This window comes from Dermacentor andersoni, chromosome 8 (assembly GCF_023375885.2).
Source record: "Dermacentor andersoni chromosome 8, qqDerAnde1_hic_scaffold, whole genome shotgun sequence".
NCBI lineage: Eukaryota > Metazoa > Arthropoda > Arachnida > Ixodida > Ixodidae > Dermacentor > Dermacentor andersoni.
The window spans coordinates 117,582,499-117,605,095 of NC_092821.1; the positions used below are offsets into that span (position 1 = coordinate 117,582,499).

At 45.0% G+C, this 22,597-nt stretch overlaps 1 protein-coding gene across 1 annotated transcript in view; it reads right to left on the bottom strand.

Annotated features, from left to right (window-relative positions):
• LOC129384329 (uncharacterized) overlaps positions 1-22,597 on the bottom strand; it is a 73,116-nt gene that overhangs the window by 21,350 nt on the left and 29,169 nt on the right. Inside the window, exons 5-12 of the mRNA XM_072284120.1 lie at positions 21,613-21,818; positions 20,423-20,543; positions 15,540-15,606; positions 12,424-12,507; positions 10,281-10,480; positions 8,236-8,310; positions 5,305-5,353; positions 3,066-3,281 (exon numbers count right to left, since the gene is read on the bottom strand). Of these exons, the coding sequence (XP_072140221.1) occupies positions 3,066-3,281; positions 5,305-5,353; positions 8,236-8,310; positions 10,281-10,480; positions 12,424-12,507; positions 15,540-15,606; positions 20,423-20,543; positions 21,613-21,818 (1,018 nt within the window). The remainder of the gene's footprint in view (positions 1-3,065; positions 3,282-5,304; positions 5,354-8,235; positions 8,311-10,280; positions 10,481-12,423; positions 12,508-15,539; positions 15,607-20,422; positions 20,544-21,612; positions 21,819-22,597) is intronic.

The following is a 22,597-nucleotide window of genomic DNA, read 5'->3' on the forward strand; positions in this document are numbered from 1 at the left end:
CGGCTTCACGTTCTGAAAATATATAAAATTTGTATAAAATTGCCATGAAATCCTTTGCAACTCTTTCAATGCTCGTTCTTTTGCTTATATCAAAGCTGTGGACCCTCTATAGAAATCACTGCGAATACATCTTTTGTTTGGTACTCACGAATCATAGCGATCTCAGGAAGTTGCTTAGCGGAGCGTTGTGGGCATACGTCAGAGAAAACTAAATGGTCTCGAGGCTCTCTGGCAATAGACTTTCTATTTTGTCTGCGAGTCCAGCTGTGCCTATATAGACGGCCTAAAAATGTCCACAGTAAAGAAATTTGCGAGGGGCACAGACATGTGTATCACATAAAGACTTTATCCCAATTATCTGTTCCCATTTATCATGCGCCTTTATTTATTTATTTATTTATTTATTTACTTATTTATTTATTTATTTATTCATTTATTTATACAATACTGCAGGCCCAAATGGGGCCCCAAGCAGGAGGGGCAGAATACATACATATTTATATATGCACGTACATATATATATATATATATATATATATATATATATATATATATATATATATATATATATATATATATATATATACATAACACATGAAAAGAAAATACAAAACCAATGCAACATATGGAAATATCAAAAGAAAAGAAAAATGAAAGTGACGACTAATAATATTAAGAGAAGGTACACCGAAGGAAGACAACTTGACAAACATTAGAACAGTATCACACGCATATATGAGCACTTGCAACCACTATCGAGAGAGGGGAAAAAGAACAAGTACCAGAAGTTGGACGAGCGACCATTGCAAAATACTGCAAATAATAGAATAAGGAAGATGTGAAAAGTATCAAACAAAATTCACGTGTAAAAGAAAAGAAAAAGGAAACAGTAACAAGGCTTGCAGACATGGCAATACCCTTAGTATTAAAGACAAGCGATCAATAGAATCGGTGTTTATCAGTTGTGATAATGGCAGGCTGTTCCAATCTGTTGCAGCGCGCGGGAAGAAGGAAAACTTTAAAAAGTTACTTCGGGCATTGTGAGGTGTAAAATAATCAGCGCTACGATGCCGTGTTCGGCGCGCTGTAAGTGGTTTAACATAAGCCTGTGGGTGGAGGGACAAACAGTTGTTTTTAAGCAAGAAAAGACATTTCAGTCGTATTTTACTGCGCAGTTGTAGCGTTTGAATATTGTGTTGTTTCATTTGTGTTTCACTATTCACTATTTCATTGTTTCCCTATTCGCTATTTTTCTCACAAACGTCTTTTGCGTGTGCATCGCTCCTCAGCTCGAGATAGCTGCAGCAATCGCGGCAGCGGAGGCCGCATTTCGACGGGGGCGAAAGGCGAGAAGGCTCGTCCACTTCGATTTACGTGGACAATTTAGTGCCAGAGGTGGTCTTAATAGTCTCCGCTACGGAAGGCCTCAGAATCGTACTGTGGCTTTGGCATGTGAAACACCACAATTTTGTTTTGTAGAGAGAAAAAAAGGCTAATCAAGGGATTCCAGAGCAGCGGCTTAAATGTCGCACCCGGTCAGCGATCCACCCAATCCAGGTGGTTGGTTGGATGGTTCTGTGTACCTCGTTGATAATACAATTTATGGCAGCTATCATGCACCAAACTTTTCAAATAGACGGACTATCCTACACGCGTAAGACCAGGAGCATGCGTTTCAGAGCCCGGTTGAGAAACCACCGGGTTTATCTTTTTTTATTCAACTGACGTCCAGCTATTTATTTAAAAGTAATTATCGAAGTCTCTTCTCCCTATTCTAATTGTCAAGATGCCAATTAGGGAGCTCTAAAATATTGTAAAAGACGCCAAACTTTCATGTCAGAAAGACACACATTGCGTACTTTTTTGGCGAAGCGAGAAAGACCGGGTAATATGAATATCGCGCGAATACGCACCCATTCGCCCGGGATAGCACCACCATAATATATTATCAGGTTTTACGTGCCAAAACCACTTTATGATTATGAGGCACGCCGTAGTGGAGGAACCACCTGGGTTTCTTTAACGTGCACCTATATCTACGGGTGTTTTCGCATTTCGCCCCCATCCAAATGCGAGAAACAGCACCACCATCAATTCACCATCAAAGCAAACCGCGCTCGTGATTTTCGCGGCTCAGAGCAGCGCGTTTCTGTGACGCTAATATGCAATAAACGCAGGGATCTGTTGAGGCATCGTTGACGAGGTTGTGGTCGCGGCTAGGCCCAACAATTGATGACTAGCTCGATTTCCCCAGAGGCTCTCATGAGGCTGCTATCCCGTACGCAGTAACATGCGTAGAGACATTTCTTTTTCATATTTCGCGGACTTTCTCGCTTTGTTATTTCGCAACGCAGCTCATACGTCATCAGCACGTTATTTCATGCAAAATATAGCAAAGAAGAGTACGAGTCGGTTAGATTACAACGCGTGCACTACCTGATGGCCAATTTTTCTCTCAAGTTATTCATAACCTGTTTGACATCGTTCATTCATGTTGCACGTACTTCTTGCGTGATGAGTCATATGCGGTTTCTCTGAAAACCAAACGTCAGTCATTAACGATAATCCCGGAGTTCTAAATCAACTGCAAGTAACTTTGCCCTCGGATAACGGGGTTCCTGTAACACTTGTGGAGAAGCATACCTTGCCTGCATATCAAAAGCCCGGATAGGTGTTCTTACATAGTCTATCCAACACTTACACACATCCTGTTGTCTCATGACCACTTGTCTTTTATTTTTCTTGTCCGGAATCTATTTTTTGGAGACTGTACCAAAAAAACATTAATATTGAACACTGTGGATCATGGAGCACACAAGCGTAGAATCTACTGTTGTCAGAAGGCAACGTTTCGTGTTGGTGAAATAAGATAGCTTCAAAGAGGCAAAACAGTCCATGAATCTACAGATCCTATAACTCCACTTTCATTAACGCAATCACCGAGCAAACTATTCTTCTAAAAACCTATCACGCAAATTTCAGTGCAACTTTGTTACGGAAGCTCGAGACTGCGCCCTTTTAAAGAATGAATCACGTGCTGCTCGCATTGTGCTTGTCTCGCTCACCTAACAGGTACAGTGCCACTATGATGCTGATGACGACAGCAACGACCGTGACCACCATCCCGTATATTCCCAGGCCTGTTGCTACATCGTCAGGCATGTTGTCCAAGCTGAGGACGGCTTTCTGGGCCTCCTCCACCGAACGCTTGACGGAATCGTTGAGTTCACCGACGCTTTTGACGAAGCGGGCAGCGTACTGGCGCAGCTTGGCCTTCGATTCTGCACGTTAGGTGTAAATAGAGAGCTTTAGCGTGTCCGGTATTCCCGTGAACACAAGTTGACTGGGCGGCTTACCAGATGAGCGGAGGCGCCGACATGAGTGGCCTGCACGGTGCAGCCGCTTCGTGGCACAGAACTCAACCAGACAAACATAGAGCTAAAATTGCATTAAACAATTTCCTTCTACTTCGCCCCCGGTGTAAACTACACACAATGGTGTCATTATGTTCCCGATTACGCCACTGCCAAAAATTTACGCCATCAGCGAAGTAGAATGCACTTGATTACTGCACTGATAGCTCTTTGTTTGTGCGGTTGAGCTCCCAGCAGTTGGCTGCACCGTGCAGGCTACTCACGTTTCTGCCTCCGCTCAACCGGTACAGCAAACCACAGTTCGTCTGGCCTTAACAGGCATACCCGACACGCTAAAACTCCCTAATGAGGCGAACATTAAAAACACAGTCGGTGACTTTGGCATGCTTTGTATATTCGCAAAAAAAAAAAGAAACTTTATTAGGTCAGCATACAGAATGCCGACTCTTTTTCAAGATCAGCCTATGTCGGATCCTATTTCCTCCGAGATCTGTTGTTCACCTTTCCGAGGATCCAAGTCTATGTATACCAGTTGCATCGAATTGAAATAAAAAGCTGCCTGTGGCAGGTAGCACAAGACATCCTTGAACTGCATTGCTCGATGAGGCAAACATTACCTCCACGTCAAATCAAAACGCAGATTTCACTAAGCAACAAAACTATGTTAATTATGTTCTCAAACTAATCGAGTGATCTGATAACAGTAATTAGGATCTTTCATAGGATAGCACTCAGGTAACGACGGATCTTCGTAGAAGTTGACTGCGTTGCCACTACGTGCATTCTTATCTAATTTCTCCTGCGCGAGCTTATATAATATTCAATGCATCAGGGAAACTTCAATTTCAATAAAGCTGTTGTCATTCCTAGTGATTTGAATGCTGATTAATCACAAAAAAAATCAATCTACTTCTGACATTTATAGAGCTTCTTCCATATGCCACCCTGTGTTTACTTTTGGCAGTACGTTGTCGTGGCCCAAAAATGTGAACGTTTATTTCCTTTAGTTTAACTTCTATGGTTCGCACTCTTCCCAATGCACGATGCACCAGTATTATGTCAACATTTGTGCAGAAAAACGCTACGAGACACATGCACTGGGCGGTATATGAACAAGGAAGAAAATCCCTGGGATGATCGGCATATTCTTTGGAGCCACCGACGGTGATGTTTTCTAATTCGGTAGAACATAAAAAAGGCCCTCCAGCATTTACGCGAAATGCTAAAACCAAACACCATTGACCCCATAGCATCCAGTAGTGACGCTATGGATCTCGAATTTTCTTTTGAATTCACGGTCCGGCATCCAGGAGAAGCACTTTGCGACGGATTAGGTATATCCGCGATAATCACGAATATAAGCATTCATCCCGCTTCCTTGTCGACTGAGCGAAAAATAACTTCTAGTTTTCGAGGAGGAAAAGGAGAGCTTATTCGGCGGCCATAGAAGTAATTCCCAGTTAGTCTACAGAAAGTTTACAAAGCCTTTCTTGCGAAGTATATGGATAACGTGCAGACATAACCAAGACATCACATATCGCAGCTAATGAAAGCACAAGGCACATTTTGATTGATCCGCAGAAATATCACTGGTATGGGAGATGTGGTACATACTAGGCCTCCATGGCTGCGTTGGTGGCGATTCGTTGTCCGCTAGCATCGTGCAACGTTCACTAAAAAAATAAGTAGCACCGCTCTTTCTAGCTCTAGACATGTGTGCCTACATCCTTACGCTTTTTCTCGAATAGTGTGAACCGTTTTGAGCGAATTTCCAGTTTGCAAGTGTATGAACGCCTTATGGCAAAAAAGGCAGCTGAATGTGTATGCCAGGTCGTTTACAGGAAATTTAACATAATTCGCAGGACGGTCAATTTTTTTTTTTCTAACACCGATTTCAGAACAAGAATTACTGAAGGTGTGATGCACTAACCTTTTGTTTGCTTCCTGAAATCCTTTCCTATTTTCTCCTGCCTTGGAATCTGAAAAGTGTTATTTGGTATAAGAAAACTTGAAAACTCTTCAAATGAAACAGAATGCCAACACACTGTGAGCGGCCCGAAATGCGTCGAAAGTACGTTCGACGTAGTTTCCGCTGGAAAGAAACCCGTAATGCTAACGAAATGGGCAATGCATTTTGGCGGGAGGGAATGCGATTGTGGCTACACCACGCGAACTACGTGATTACGAATGGCCTCATGCTCGCTTGCATCACCGCAAAATGTCCTGTTGACGTATAAATAAAAGGAGAAAGATCGTGGAGCTTTAGGCGCAAAATCCAATTTCTGTTTATGAGGCACGCCATAGTGGGGGCCTCCGGAAATTTGGACCACCTGGGGTTAATCAACGTGCACCTGAATCTAAGTACACGAGTGTTTTCACATTTCGCCCCCATGGAAATGCGGCCGCCATGGCCGGGATTCGGTCCCGCGACCTCGTGCTCAGCAGTCCATCACCATAGCCACTAAGCAACCACGGCGGCTATGAAAATGGAGCTGATCATGGTAAAAATCTGACACACCACATAACCCACATGAGCATTAATCGTTGCACGAACACAGTGTGATATCATATACGACCACAAAAGAGTGCCGGATATGCGGAATATGTTTCGTCTCGGATATTTTGATTGAACATGAGCGCACTCTGTATAAAACCACGCCATCGTGAAGTAGCCGGGATGAACACTAGCCTTGTCTGGTTTCCTCAGCTCCATGAGAATGAGTAGGAGAAAAGAAGAAGAAATACCGGCCAACGTCCATTACATTACCTATTTCAGATCTAAAAAAGAACAACTCCCATGTTTTACCCGCTTTTATAAATCTCTCACTGCATTCCACCGCCTAATTACTACACATCCGCTCATTAATTACATTAATAAGCATGGGGGCACAAGCGCGCAGGCACACCTGAACGTATCTGACTCGATGACCGCGGACACTCGCTGTCAAAGAGCAGCATTAAGGAAGTGCGGCAGCTGCAGTGAGCGAATTAACCTTCGTGCTGGCTGTAGCTCCAACGCGAACTAGCGGCGAGAACATAGTGCACACGAAATGTACGAGCCCTCGGCGCACCTAGACGGTCCCATCGCAGGTCGCTTTCAAGATAGAGCCCGCGTGGCCACTCTCAGCCGCCGCAGCCGCCGCTGGTGTAGAACACCCTCACCCCTCCCTCCCTCCCTACAGGTGCCTTGCCCGCGACCGAAGACGGCGCGCTTCCACCCCGCTTTTACCTTTTGCACACACGAGATGGAGCCACCGCCCTCGGCTAACTAAAGCACGCTTTCTCTCGCACACGCAGCATAGAGTTGACGCCTCCTAGATGGCACAAGCCCGGTGCACTTCGATCCGTGACGTCATGCTACCATGCCTGACTGCCAACGAATTTAATGGGGACGCTCCCAAGTGAGCCGCGATAATTTTCCCCCCACCGCTTTCGTCGCATCGGGCCTGACAATGAATTTACGTGCATGTCGCCTTCAAGAAACAGAGCGCACAGGCCTGCTGTCAAGAAGGCATTAATACGGAACGCGGCCACGCTGTTATCGCACTGGGACTTTATACAGAACATCACGGCATTGCCCCCACTGCCACCGGCAACGGAAATGCGCCTCGAGTTTCCATATATTTCTTATCCCAATAAAAGTACAGTGAGAGAGAACGCCTCCTTTGAGCATATGTTTTTTTTTTCTACGTCTGTGCGATTAGTGTTCAAGTGGTGGTACAGTTGCAATTTGATGATGAGAAATTCATTCTTTGCAGCGATTTTGATGACTATGTTTACATGTCACAACGCATTGTAACGTATCTGTCGAGGCATATTTCCGGTGGCAATTACCCAAGTTGTCAACTATAGGTCAGCCAGAAGCTAGCCGAACATTGTCTTTTGGCGTACGTACCCAGTGACCCATGTATGCTCGGCGAGGAAGCCGCCAGCACATACTTAAGTGACCCGAGCAATAAACTTCGGTCGCTGGTAAGCGCAGCGTGAATCAGACAGACAGACAGACAGACACATAGACAGACAGACAGACAGACAGACAGACAGACAGACAGACAGACAGACAGACAGACAGACAGACAGACAGACAGACAGACAGACAGACAGACAGACACATAGACAGACAGACAGACAGACAGACAGACACATAGACAGACAGACAGACAGACAGACAGACAGACAGACAGACAGACAGACAGACAGACAGACAGACAGACAGACAGACAGACAGACAGACAGACAGACAGACAGACAGACAGACAGACAGACAGACAGACAGACAGACAGACAGACAGACAGACAGACAGACAGACAGACAGACAGACAGACAGACAGACAGACAGACAGACAGACAGACAGACAGACAGACAGACAGACAGACAGACAGACAGACAGACAGACAGACAGACAGACAGACAGACAGACAGACAGACAGACAGACAGACAGACAGACAGACAGACAGACAGACAGACAGACAGACAGACAGACAGACAGACAGACAGACAGACAGACAGACAGACAGACAGACAGACAGACAGACAGACAGACAGACAGACAGACAGACAGACAGACAGACAGACAGACAGACAGACAGATAGATAGATAGATAGATAGATAGATAGATAGATAGATAGATAGATAGATAGATAGATAGATAGATAGATAGATAGATAGATAGATAGATAGATAGATAGATAGATAGATAGATAGATAGATAGATAGATAAGCAGGTAGGCAGGCAGCTGGGCAGACATACAGCTGCTGAAGCCAGCGAAGTCAGCTAACCGCATTATGATGATAGAAACGCTCGGTTGCCGTCAATTTTGTCGCTCATACAGATAATCACGTCGTACTCATACTGACCTGGGCGAGGTGCCGAGACAAGTTACCGTAAGTCAGCTTACGGCTCAGAACGTTAGCGCGGTGGGGAACGTCGGCCTGAAATCAAGCAGTGGTCAATAAGCGCCAAACGTAAGCTCTCGCATGAGCCGTACGTTGAATACTTTGCGCGTCATGTACAGCTCAGGAAACAAAGTCGAGAATAGCCGATAAATAATTGTGCAGTTTGGTAATTCGTGTCGCTAGCGGGAAATGCGCATTTTCCCCGTTGAGAGCGAGTCGCACGGTAGAAAAATAGCACTCCTCAGTTGCCCATCTCTTGCGCAGTTATCTTCTCGATGGATCATGGTACGTACAAACCGTTGTCTAAGCGTCTTCTTTTTGCATGGCAACTAGGAGCGTCACTCCAGGGTCAGTATTTAAGACCATTTCCTTAATTTTCAATATTGATGCTTTCTCCGCACTATTCAGTCTTCTTTCCTTCTACATACCAATGACATCAAGATTTTAAAGGAAATTCACACTGTTGATGACTGTCGCATCCTGCAGACTGACCTGTTTTCTTTTTTCTAAATGGTACGAAGATAATAACCTAACCATGAATGCTGCTAAGACTAGAGTCATAATTTTCAAGCGCATAAATCATCACCCGCTTTACTAGCACAAGTTATTCTCCTTGCCCGTACTTTGATGCCGACGCAATCGCGCTGATCTGTTTCTGTTGCAGCTCCTTAACGATATCTCCACCTGTCCCGAACTCCTGAGTCGCATCATGCTTTGTATTGCATGCAAGCAGAAGGAAAAACTTCATTAAATGGAAAACGAGCTGGCTGGTTGCCGGGGTCACTGGTCTAGGTTCTACTGACCGTCTTAGCCCTTAATGTGAGCCACTAGCTGACTATTAGGGCTAGTGCTCTCGAGTTCAATCTCCCGCTACTCGTTGGCTGGACTGGACAAGGTCAACAGAGGACATGACCCTTTCCGCATACCTGCCAGTAATCACCAATGCTCCACCGTCCACGGAAGCTGAGTCTTCACAACGATTATTTTCGTGAATCTCGACATTTTTTCTTCCCTCGCTGTCATTATTATTCTCCGAGCTTCGCGTTGTTGTGTCATAGTTGCACACATTTGTGTATTAATCTGTGCATCATGCAAGATTAAGCACTTTCCTTTTCAGTTTGCTTACAGCGCCCACATCCCATAATGGGGCCCACCTTCCTGCAAAAACTATAGCCATGCCCAACAATAAGCATTGTCGGGAAACTTTAACTAACGTTGTATAACTGGGAACAATTACGCCGTGTAATAACGAGATTCACTCATTTTCGTTTGTATATTTATTGCGAAGTTTTCTACTGCTACTCCACTCTATAATGCCACATTGCCTTGAAGGTATATAAATAAATAAATAAACGGCATATCGTTTTTTCGTTCTTTTTATTCATAGTGCTTTTTAACTTATATTCCCGAGCAGTTATTTTTATGCACTTGCGCCAGCACTCAGACCTTAAGGTTCTTCATGCGCATGGAAAATAACCTATTGATTGATTATTAAATATATAAATATAAACCATCTGTCTCCCATTACTTGAATATGCCTCAGTGGTGTAGAATGGCACAATAAATTCAAATAGCATGTTAATTCAGGGCGTGCAAGAACGTTCATGAGTGCATTGTGATGGTGTCAGAAACTCGAGGAATAAACGCACTAGTCAGAACGGACTGTTTAATACTGCGCGCTAGTCACTTTGTCTTCTTGCTCCCAAACGAAATCTTAGCTGACATAAACTGGCATGTAAAAAAAAAATCGTTAGGATTCTAAATATGAAATAAACAGAAAAACGCTGAAAGGAAAGGAGGAATAATTGGAAGCTCCTTGTTTCAAGAAAAAGCTGTGGAATCGCTGCTTTAGGAATTTTCACAATTTTTGCGAGTCAGAAAGAAATCGTGGGGGGATACCCTGTACGGTGAGTGAGAAAAAAACCGTCGGTGTGGTCTGCTTCTTTTTTTCGCTTTTTTTTTTTTATTCTGGTACGCAAGTAGCTGGACATGAGCTCTGTACGCACCCTACTGGCGAGAAACCCTTCCATCTTGGCCTTCATATCCTCGAGGTTTGGCTTGATCGACTCGCAGGAGCCGGAGCAAGCCGCCAGAGCGTCACCTAGGGATGTCGAGGCATTGCGGATGCTTCTGTGGACCTCCGAAACGTCAGCACTGTAGGCCACTTCCTTGGTAGTCTCGATGAGCTTATTGATCTGTAGCAGATCTGCAGTGAATGGCATGGGGGCCTCAGTGTTTCACACTGACGTCACTACCGGGAGAAAGTTTTTGCTCTGCTATTCTGCAAGTACACTTTTGTTTGTAAGTTCCGAGGAATTTAGGTCTTCGAAGCTGCGAGTGCATGACTTTACGGCGGACGGTGCGACTTCCGAAGTAATTTTGGCACTAAGAAGCGGGGTCTGGTGACAGTGTTTTCTTCCCCATTCAAGAACCTTCAAAAAGTAATGGCAAGTGCGGTTTATCGTTGACTGCCACAAGCGCCATCTGGATCGCTGTCTGCCCCGGAACAATGCCCGGATTTCGGACGGCAGCTCTCAGGCGCCCGTCCCTGCGCGGAGGGTCGGCGTGCCCGGCGTAACCGAGCGAACTAGCACAGCAAGGGATGACAGCGAACGCAGCGCGCAGCGGGGAATGAACAAAAGCGGCGCGAGAGGAGGTACGAGGAGGAAAGCGGAGAGGAGAGTCCAGCGGAACCGTGAGGCGGAAAGCGCAGGAGGACATGAGGAAAGCGTGAGGAGGAAAGCGTGAGAATAAAAGCGTAGTGCGGCGGTGGGGTCTACGAGATGGCGCCCGAGTAGCGCGCGTCGTCTGGGAGGTCTGTCGGCGGCTGCTTCTGTGAATCGCGCCCCCGCTTCATCCACGCGCTGGCTGTCGCGATCTCCAGATTAGCGGTGCAGTGACGACACACTTCGCTCCGTTTGCAACGGGCTGCACGAGATCGATTATCCCTGCTATCCAGTATATCGAAAAATGAACACACGTGTAGAGCTGCGCTCAAATTTTGCGTTAGGGAGTATCGTAATCGTCGCCGAATTTTTTTTTTTTTACTTTCCCCTTCTCCAGCAGCTGCGGACTTGCGCAAAGAATATTCAGACCATCGTCCGCTACTTTTACGGGTCAGGCTTGTCGCTAATGATTTTGGTCTTCTTTCTGGTGCCTAGTGTATGCTTCCGCCGCCGCCTATCGTCTGTGCCCATTCTCTCATCATAAAAAGACTCGTGAGCCGTAACGATGTTCTCGTGAGGTGCGCCGACTGAAAAGTGTTTAACTTCGAAGAATAGCTTATGTATTTAGCACCAGTTTGCATCCTGTATGCTTGAACCATTTCATGCCAAACCGGTAACCATTACTTTTTCGGTTCAGGTTCGGTTCGCGATCAGGCGCAGTCTCAGAACGTCGGTTCGGGTTCAGTACTCACTATATTACCAGTTCGAGTACGATTTTCGATTCGGGTTCGGTTCGACACCCTGCGATGTTTACAGTTCACTGTTCACGGCGACAAAAGCGCAAGTACGACAGTGGCACTTGCAAAACAGATGACGCTTGGTGTCACCACCGCTACGTTCAAGACTGCCGCTCAGAAGCATTGCGCCGTCCTAGTCAATGAGAGCCGATGGATTTTGTTAAAAGTGGTCGTACTACTCAATCACATACACTGGCGTTCAGAGCCACTTCTTGGTTAGTGCGCCATATGTTTTGCCTAAGGATAATTCGTACACAGCACACGCAGGTTCCATGGCCCATCATTAAATTAGCTTTATTTCGGCGTTCTAAACTGCGCGCGTAATGCAACCTACTTTGGTAGTACGTACGTACCGGCGCTGGCATGGACGTGAGTTAACCGTATGCAAAAGCACAACGTATAACGCCCGGAACCCTGTCGACCTGCCAGTCAGTATCTCTGCAGCGGGTTTAGCTCATGCTTAATCTCGTTCCCGCTATGACATCGTGAACATTACGCTGTTCCGGAATGTGAAGTAAATGTACCTTTCATCGGCAGGGTACTTAGATCCTCGTTGTACGAAAACGCAATAAAATTCACATTGAATAGAAGTTCTGTACAATATACCTTTGCAATGACATTCCGCAACAAATTTTTGCAAGGCAAAGCGATGCCGGAAGAACCTTTGCACGTTAACATGTACGTACGTTCTGCGGCGGTTGAGGCAAACTTCAGTAGCGGGTTGCTGGCTATAGCGTTTTCCGCTGTGGTGGCAGCCTTCTCGGTGCAGTCTGTGACGTTACAACAAAAAACACGAGCGACCGTGAAAAACGGAAACTATGCTTTTCGGCAGCAGATTGTGAACTGAGCGCTGCACGCGATTGCCCAGCTCGTACTGCGTATACTTAAAAATTGCGGGGTCTCTTAAGATCCCCCTTACGAGGTTAATTATTTATTATTATTTATTTATTTATTTTAATGGCGAAAGCCTACTCTTCCTCCTCTTATCATGCGCCTCTTAGTCTGTCATTTCTCCTTCTCTTAGTCATTTGTAATCAATTGTGGTCATTACAAGCCGTCGTTAGACATGTTGGTCATATTAAAAGCATGAGTGGTTATTACAAGTTATCTCAGTCATTATTCGTCATTCCTGGTCATTACTAAGCATTTTTAGTCATTTCTAAATAGATTGTAGTCGTTACAAGTAGTCGTCAGACATATTGGTTATTTCATAGTCATTATTACTCATTACAAGTCACTTGAGTCACTATTAGTCATTACTGTTCACTATTAAGTATTTTAGTCGTCCGTAATCAATTGTGGTCGTTACAAACCGTCGTTAGACATATTGGTCATATTCTGGTCATTAGTGGTCATTAAAAGTTATTTCAGTAATTATTATTCATTACTGGTAATTACTAAGCCTTTTTAGTCATTTCTAATTAACTGTAGCCGCCACAAGTTGTCGTTAGACATATTGGTTATTTCGTAGTCATTGCTAGTCATTACAAGTCATTTCAGCCATTATTAGTCATCACTAAGCATTTTCAGTGATTTCTAAACAATTGCGGTTATCAATAGCTGTTGTTAGACATGCCGGTCATCTTAGTCATTGTAGCCATTGCAAGTCATTTCAGTCATAATTATGCATTGCTAGTCATTACTAAGCATTTTAGGGATTTCTAATCAATTGTAGTCGTTACAATTTGTCGTTACACATATTGGTCATTTTGTAGTCATAAGTAGTCATTATAAGTGATTATTAGTCATTTTAGTCATTACATCTCATTATTAGATGTTTCTAATCATTTCCAATCAATTGTAGTCATTACAAGCCGTCACTGACATATTGATCATACCAAATAATTAGTAGTCATTACAAGTCATTAGTAGCCATTATTATTCATTACTAGTCGTTATTAACCTCTACCAATCTATTATAGCATTATCGTTCACTGACTGTCCCTATGAATCATTTTTTTCATTCATTAATCTGTCTTTAATCTGTCTTCATATGGCGTGATGATGCTGCTGCGGACACTCCGGCGGTCAGGTCTGCTGACACAAACTTCACCCTGAGCTTAGAAAGGCTTTCGCCTTAAGAAGTGTTGTGGAAAAGAATGCAGGCGTGAGCGAGATAGTATGCCAGGAACCGCTGGCATGTTTTCATACGAAGACACGCTTCATGTGAACCACCATGGTTGCTTAGTGGCTATGGTGTTGGGTTGCTAAGCACGAGGCCGCTGGATCGAATCCCTGCCACGGCGGCCGCATTTCGATGGGGGGCGAAATGCGGACACGCACGTGTACTCAGATTTAGGTGCAAGTTAATAAACCCCAGGTGGTCCAAATTTCCGGAATCCCCCCCTATGGCGTGCCTCAGAACAAGCTTGTAGTTTTGGCACGTAAAACCCCATAATTTCATTTTTAATTACCATTTTATCTCTTGCACCCAGCCTGGCATGCTGAATGCTTATTGTTTGGTAGTGCCAGCTGAAGGCTAAACACGGCTTTCGGCACTGCCGGTGACAATGCAGCTACAGTTTCTCAGATTTGCTCCTTCATTGAGTGTGCATATTAACGTTCATGTTTCCTCGTTAACGGTTGACTGACTAGTAAGCGTTGAGGATCCAAAGTAGCAAATGGCATTATGGGAAACGCTGTATTGAATGTACCTCGAATGGATTCCATCAAAATGCCACGTTAGCGAGCCCACAATATTTTGCGACCCATTTCAACGAGGCTGGAAGCGATGGGAATCATTGCCATGATGGCGTTGCGTTCAGCAGCCGAACGTCAGGGCCACTCATCTATTGCAGCGGGTGACCGAAAAAAGGTCATTTTGATCGGACGTGACGTAGTACAAAACGAAAGGCGGCAACAGTACAGTGACGTAACTGTTTGCGGCAGCGTACGGATGACCGAAGCTCTAAAACAAATGGCAGCTACAGGCGAGTTGGAACGCCTTCGCCGTTTATGCATATACGAGAGTTTAGCGTGTCCGGGACCATTTCTAGACTACCGTGTCCCTGACTACATAGACACAAGCAGCAAAGTGTTGTGGCAAACACCGCGCGGCGCGACATTTGACCAAGCCCCTTATTGAAGACGCTAACTATATTCTACTTAGAAGTTGGATTGCAGCGTCCATAGCGACATTACTGCTAACACTCTTAATTTATAATATTTACCTTAGTTTTAATGCTATGCAGTCTTAATTTTATTCATGTACTGGTGTCTCAGTGGAGGGCTACCTTGCGATTTCTTGGAGCACTCATGGAAGAGTAAAATCTCTTTCTGCTCGTGAATGAGTATGACATTCGAAGACACGTTTAATATAGTTTGCTTTTTTACGAAGTTCTCATTTTTACGAAATAATTTTCGGGTGGCATCTTCTGTGTTATATCAAGGTTTCACTGCACGCATTATTTGTTCCTGCGGACGTGCTCCCATTTGTGGAAGCTTCACACGTAGCCTGATTGCGGACAGACGCAGCTGAGCCAGAGGGCAAGGAGGGTGGTCAATATTTTGTTAGATGAGGTTAGAAAGTTGATTGGCTCAGTACGCAGTTTGCGCGAGAAGTAACCTGACGCCGATGTTAACACGTGACTATAGCCGAAAGTCCGAAGACGGCGCGGCTTTCATTGTTATTTGTAGCATGAGCACAGCTGCTCAATTCTAATAAAAATGGCATCCCATTGTCTTGATGGTTTTCATAGTTTTCATACGGATGCTAAAATGTGACATCAGGACAAGTATAGCGATTCCGCCCTAGAAAAGTTATAAGATCAGGCTGGGAATACTTGTAGACGAGCAGAATTACCGTCAAAGCGCTGATCCAGTGCCGATAAAAACTCCTTGAAGTTTGGCCCGGCTATAACACCCAAGTCCTGTAGAGAGAACGGCAAGGACAGCGTCATGGAGAGGTTCGAATTACAGGTCGTGCTGCTTATGGCTGGGTAAATGCACAACTGCGTAAAATTATACCTGCTATCAGGAAACACGCAAATAGCGCTACATTGTTCAAACACTATCACACGTGGGCATCTAGCAAGCCCGAAACTCCATTACCGGTAATAAAAAGTTTTAGGTAACGATATTCATCAAATGGTGCAGAAGTTTTTTTTTTTTTTTTTTTATCTCTAAGCAGGCGGTGTTTAAAAGTTTAATCGGCCTACAGCATAAAAATTGGAAACATGAAATAGTGCGACGACAAACCACCAGAGCATTCTTGTTAAATGCTTAATACCTAATGCCGTAGGGACCTGACGAGAAGCTTCACAGCTGGCAGTTAGCAGCTTGACTTATTCTTTATTCACCCTCAAAACACACATTTGGATACTTTGAGGATCATTGCGGCATTGGCTATACAAATACGCTAGAGCCACGTCAAGCATGTAAGTGCGCGGACGTTGTTCTACGGCGCGGTGTAAAAATAAAATAAACTATATCTATCCTTGCAACTTTAGACCAACAGCAGAGGCAGTACAACGCAGACGATATTTCTCGAGACAGCGGGCTTACGAACACACTATCAAGTTTAACCGCAATTCGGACTTGTTTGTTACTCTCTATCGGCCGGCGAATTTTCGCTCCTTTATTTAAATCATCCAAGCTGATTCATGTTTTCAACATTCCCTTTGAGCGAAAACTTTCATTTTCTCAGGTTTAACGAGCGAAAACGGTGCGAGCATGAGCGACGCTGTACTCGGGTCTCTGAGCTATAGATTTCTCTTTTTCTAAATAACATACAGGAAATATTGTATTGTATTGTATTGGGTTTTATGGCGCATAAGCAACTTAGGTTATCATGCGCCAAACACATGGTATAACGTATTTAAAAAATTGGGTATCCTCAGCGAGGTCCTTGTCCGGACAAGGCCTCTGAGGAGCCCAACAAACCAAATGAAGACCTCAGCCTTCTTCTCAGAACTGAGAAAATGGGTGAGGTGCATCATAAGATGCGTGAAAAAACCGGGTAATAATTTTTAGAATTAGTAGTTCTGTGATACATTATATTTCGTTTAGGATCGCTGCGTCTTTCAAAAAACTAAAAACAGATGAAGTTTCTACTAGTGGGTTATCTCCTAAAAGCAGACTGGGATGGAAGGGAATGCGTTCATTCTAAAATACAGTAAAATGTTTTTTCCTTAGCCGTTCGAGTTGTATGCACGAGAATAAAATGTGATTTACAGTGAGTTCATCTCCACATTTCTCACATAAGGGTTTGTCTTGTTTTGTCAGTAGAAAGTTATGTGTTAGGTGTGTGTGTCCGATGCGCAGGAATACCCAAGAGCATGGTGCATAACGTGGGGGGGGCAATACTTCGAAGGTACACATATCAATCATTACTGATTATATCATACGTAAACTGCGTAAATCCTGCAGACGCAGTGCCCTAACTTAATTTAGAAGCCAGTAAACTAAAGGAGACGAATACTCTAGTAAAAATGCGCTTAGCAATAATACACTGGACAAACAATTACTGTATATTTAACGCAAAAGGGAATAGTGTCACTTGAAAACACGTATGCACACTCGCAGGTACAAAAGTAAATTCATCTGGCGAAATAATGCACAACGGCATCGATCGGCAGCGTTCAAAAACACACCCGGCAAGCATGCAGGGAGAAATAAGAGATCTAACGAATTCATCAACGATCACGCTATGTGCAAAAATGAGCACACGCCAAATGAAAGTTATACGCTTGCACTTCTAGAGAAAGCAATGAAGAAACAGAAATAAACGGAACAACGGCGTATCCTTAGTTTAAACATATTTGTTAAAGAGACCACGCAATTTCGACCCAAAGCCTGGCCGCAACCGCTTTCAGGATGTGGGCGTCTGTCGCTATGTGTGTGTGAAGTGATGAAGTGTTGTCGCTATGTCCTCGCACGTTGTCGGCAATCGAAACGGCAATTTCGTGGTGAGCAGCAGGACACCACCGTCACTGTGCCACTCCGTACGAATACTTAACTCATCTTAAACCGAAGCTGTTTACGGGCGTTTCGCAGCCCTTTCCGTTGCGGTGTAATAGGCACGCGTGCGGAAGGAGCGCATGGCATAAAATGTCAAAAAAGGCCAGCTGCGCAAGCTGCCTGACAGGTGACAGTGCCGAATTTTCGCTTTATAACGTAATGAAAATAAACGAGGATTATAAAATAACTTATCTTGGTTATATCTTACTCGGACAAAGAACTACTTGGTCGCACTGTTTTTTTTTTTCAGCCAGTAAATTATTCGTACTACATACAAATATAGGTCGGCCTTTGGCCGAAAAGCCGAAAATAAACGTTTTCTAGAAATACAGCCTATGCGACTCTCCCATGGACACAATAAAATTATACACATATCTTAGGAACCTACGTGCATTTTTGCAGCATGCTATTGGAATTTCACCACAATGTCCTCATGGGTCACTAGTATGTATAACTGGCAGTCATTTTCGATTACTGATTTTCTTCGTCAGAAATTATTTTAAGAGCGTCAGCCCTTATCACGTTTCTCGATTTCTTGGGGTCTGCTACCACCTACCTTCGGCATGACATATCCAGTCCGAGGAATTCAAGATAGCGGCCCCCATAGTAAATCGATATAGCAACCCAATTGGTGATTGCTTGGTGATGTCATTATATTGAATTGGTGATTGATTGGTGACGTCACTGATACGTCCAAGGTGGCCGGCACTTGTTGACGTCACCAATAAATCAAAGATGGTGGCCCATTTAGTATATCAATAGCATCCCAACTGGTGATTGGTGACGTCACGTGGTTCACGTCGCAACCCAAGATGGCGGGCAAATTATAGTGCCAATGATGAAGTCGTAATCCAATATGGCAGATGGAAGTGAGCCCACGTGATTATGACGTCATAATCACAGCTGGTGACATAGTTTAGGAATCTCCAATCCAAGATGGCGACCAAATTTGGGTGCCAATGATGAATTCATAATTCAATATGGCGGCTAGAAGTAAAACCACGTGATTATGACGTCATATTCAAAATGGCGTCATAGTTTCGGTATCTGAAATCGAAGATGGCGGCGAAAATGGGGTGCCAGTGATGACGTAACGGTCCTACATGGCGGATAGATGTGAAACCACGTGATTATGACGTCACGGGACGAAATGGCGCCATAGTTTCTATTTGCTAAATGCAAGATGGCGGCTCTCGGTGTGACGTGATAGACGAGATGGTGGCCACTAAAATTAGCTCATTAGCTAAGCACCCAATTGTTAATTAGCCGATTATGCATTTCAATTGTTTTTCTATGTCCGCCTCTTCGAGTAGACCTGGGGGGGGGGGGGGAGTGGTAAGCTTTAAGAGTCCACCTAGTGGACAGTCCATTTCGGCCGCTGCTGATAGGCTGCAGCTGCACAAGCGAGGAGTTCACGAACGGCCGTAGCCAATCAGCAGCGGCCGAAATGGCCAGTCCACTATGTGGACCCTTACAGAATATACCCTGCTCATGAACTAGAATTGTGCCATCTGCCCCAGGCAACTTTTAAAAAAATTCGCGGTTTCGCCCGAAAGGCGAACCACCGATTGCGACAGCAAATTAGGGTACAGCTGTACGAAGTAAGGATAGTAGTTTTAGCACTCCGTGCAAACTTGTAAACATCCGCTCGCTGACGAAATTACCAATAATAAAAAATGTAATCATACCTGAACGAGGACGTAGGAAGAAACAGACACACGGAGACAGCGCTGTTTTTGTGCGTCTGCTTCTTTCTGCGTCCTGGTTCTGTCGCGCTTACACATTCTAGCATGGATTCAACCCAACTAGCCCGCCAACATGTTTTAACTAAATTAACCAGCACGGTGTCACGCGCGCACAGGTAAACATGAACACAGCTTCCTCGATAAGCGCGGAGACTCACTGTCAAATTTTGGAGTGAGAATCGCGGCAGCAGCAAGCGAAATGACCTTCATTCTTCTCTCGCTTCAACGCGAACAAAACGTCGAAAGCGCAGTGCATACGAACCTAATGGCACTACGCGCACGCTGCAAACATCGCTGATCGCTTTGAAGATGAGGCCCCCGCGGGCGCGCACTTTGGCGACGTTGCAGATCGCTTTCAAGACACACGAGCGCCAGTAATGCGTCCCTACGGCGTCCGCCAAAGGCTTCTATACGGCGTGCGCGATGCGCATGGCCAACGCCGTAGCAGACGCCGCGGTTGTCTCCACTCTGTACTGAGCTGCGCGCAAGAAAGGACATCGAGGCACCCTAGCAGCCGCCGGAGAATGCCCCACCTCCCTCACCTGACTCCCCTGCCTCGCGTGCGGCAGGAGAGGGCACGCATCCGGGCCACATTCCTAGCTCGCGCACGCGAGATTGAACCCCGTTCGCCAGCTCACCCTCACAGGTGTTCACTCGCGCATACGGCTTACGGGCGCCCGGCGACAGTTATATCGGCCTTAGGCTCACACGGAACCTCACGGCGACGGCGACGGCAGAAATGCGCCTGGAGTGTCCATATAATTTCAATCGCACTAAAATTTTAATGCCTTCTTTGGAACACCCTGTACATGCGCGAGTCATAAGCTCGTGTTGATTACGTCCCCGCCCTTTGTACGCACCGCCCGTCACTACTACCAATCGAATGATTTATTAAGGTGTTCGGACAACCGCACGACACGGCCTTTCGTCTGCATGGGTCTATTGGAGAATTTCCAAAATTTGATCATCAGAGCACACTCACGTTTATCGGTCCGTGGAAGACGCCCGGAATCGCGTCGGCTAAGAAGCGCCCCTGCTTCTGGACGCCGTCTAACGCCACGGACGCGTGACCCTTGGTTAGAAGTGCGCCGAAGACCATGAAACTGACGAAAGGTGAACAGAAAAAAAAAACAAGACACCCTCACGTAGGATCTGAGCTGAGGTTATGGCAGAATAACGTGCTATACGAGGTAAACATATACATGACCGCAAAATTAAAGAAATTGGTCAGCCTAAATTGCATATGCTCGTTGTCGCGGATGGTGTTATTCTTGCAAAGTATTGCTTCTGATAGCATATTTCCCCAAATCGCAAATTCTTAACGTGACATGTGTCTGTTCCCGTATTGCTACACTGAAGATACAGGCAACCTCAGGAAGCAATAAAGGAACAGAAAAGTAAAACGGGGCAAGCGTTTTTAAACGTCTAAGTATGCAAACGGAAACTCTCCTTGCGATTTGCTTTCCTATTCTTCCCGCCCGTGTATGTCAATGCGATTCGAAAATGTTCTCTGTGAATATCGACCAACTAGCATGAATCGCCATCTTTGTGCAATATTGTGCACTGTCGCCCATTTAACAGTACCTGAGTTTGTCCACAAACTCAACGTTGTGTTTTTACTGGAGGTCTGACACGCCTCTATGTTTACTGCGACAGCAGTGAGAAACCCGAAAGTCAGCTTCCTACATGTGTTCCTTTTTTTTCCTCGCGGAAATGTCAAGTAGGACGCGCCAACCGCTGCAGGAGCTTCGCCACTAGATAACTAATGTCGGGTTTTGCGATCCCGCACAAGCTCCGAGATTGGCAGTATTGACGCCTAATGTCCCGGAGACCACAAAAATAAATTGTAATAAAGTCGGAAAAGTCCACTCGGTGCGCCTCGCAAAGAATAATTTGTTCCTGAAAAGATGCCTTCGTCCACAGTGTGAGCCAACAAATTGCAACTGTAATTGCCTCCCCCGCCACACGAAATCCTAAATGCGCCCATTTTTCTGGTGGTCGCATTTTGCCCCCTCGCCGGACCGCACAGTTTTCTCCAGGATGTCTAATATTTAACGCCCTATTCGATCCGATAATCGAAGGGTTGATTTCTGCACTCAAAGTCGACTCGGAAAACCCTGAACGATCGGAAGTGTTGTTGGCCAGCAAAGGACGTTGCCATGCGATGCTTACGCCAAGGACGCGATGAGCACCCAGAAGCGAAGGCTCCACTTGGCTCGCGACGCCGCCTGTTCCTCGGTTTCCGGCTCTTGGTCCGCTGACGGCCGTACGCAACGGACGCACAGCACCACGAGCCCGATGAGGGGCACGAGCACGGCTAGGATGACGCTCGCCACGAGCAGCACGACGCCAGTGCCACCAAGCAGCAAGTCGATAGCCTGGACAAAAACCCGCGTTAGGCAAGCGTGAGCCACTGCATTTTGGATGCGATAGAATTCGCGATCAACAAGGCAATAAAGAGAGCTCAAATGAACAAATCCCATGACAGAAGTTTTTATTGCTGTTGGTGCGCGGGCTTGCATTGGTGGCGAAAATTAAGGAAACTATAGATGGTTGGCACAGATGTTGGACAATGAAACAAAGCCTTGGAAGATCCATTCGTATAGAAAGAAAACGATTGATTGATTATTGATTGACTGATTGATTGATTCATTGATAGATCGATCGATCAATTGATAGATAGATCGATCGATCAATTGATAGATAGATCGATCAATTGATTGATCGATCGATCAATCGATTGATTGATTGATTGATTGATTGATTGATTGATTGATTGATTGATTGATTGATTGATTGATTGATTGATTGATTGATTGATTGATTGATTGATTGATTGATTGATTGATCAATCGATCGATCAATCGATCAATCGATCGATTGATCGATTGGTCGATTGATCGATTGATCGATTGATCGATTGATTGATTGATTGATTGATTGATTGATTGATTGATTGATTGATTGATTGATTGATTGATTGATTGATTGATTGATTGATTGATTATCTGTGGACTGAAAGTCTGGCGACCTTTACGTGCGACTGGGCATTCCCCTGAGCACCACTTTGGAAGTCTACGGAACACAACTGCACCTATGATTGATTTATTGATTGATTATCTGTGGACTGAAAATCTGACGACTTTTACCTGCGACT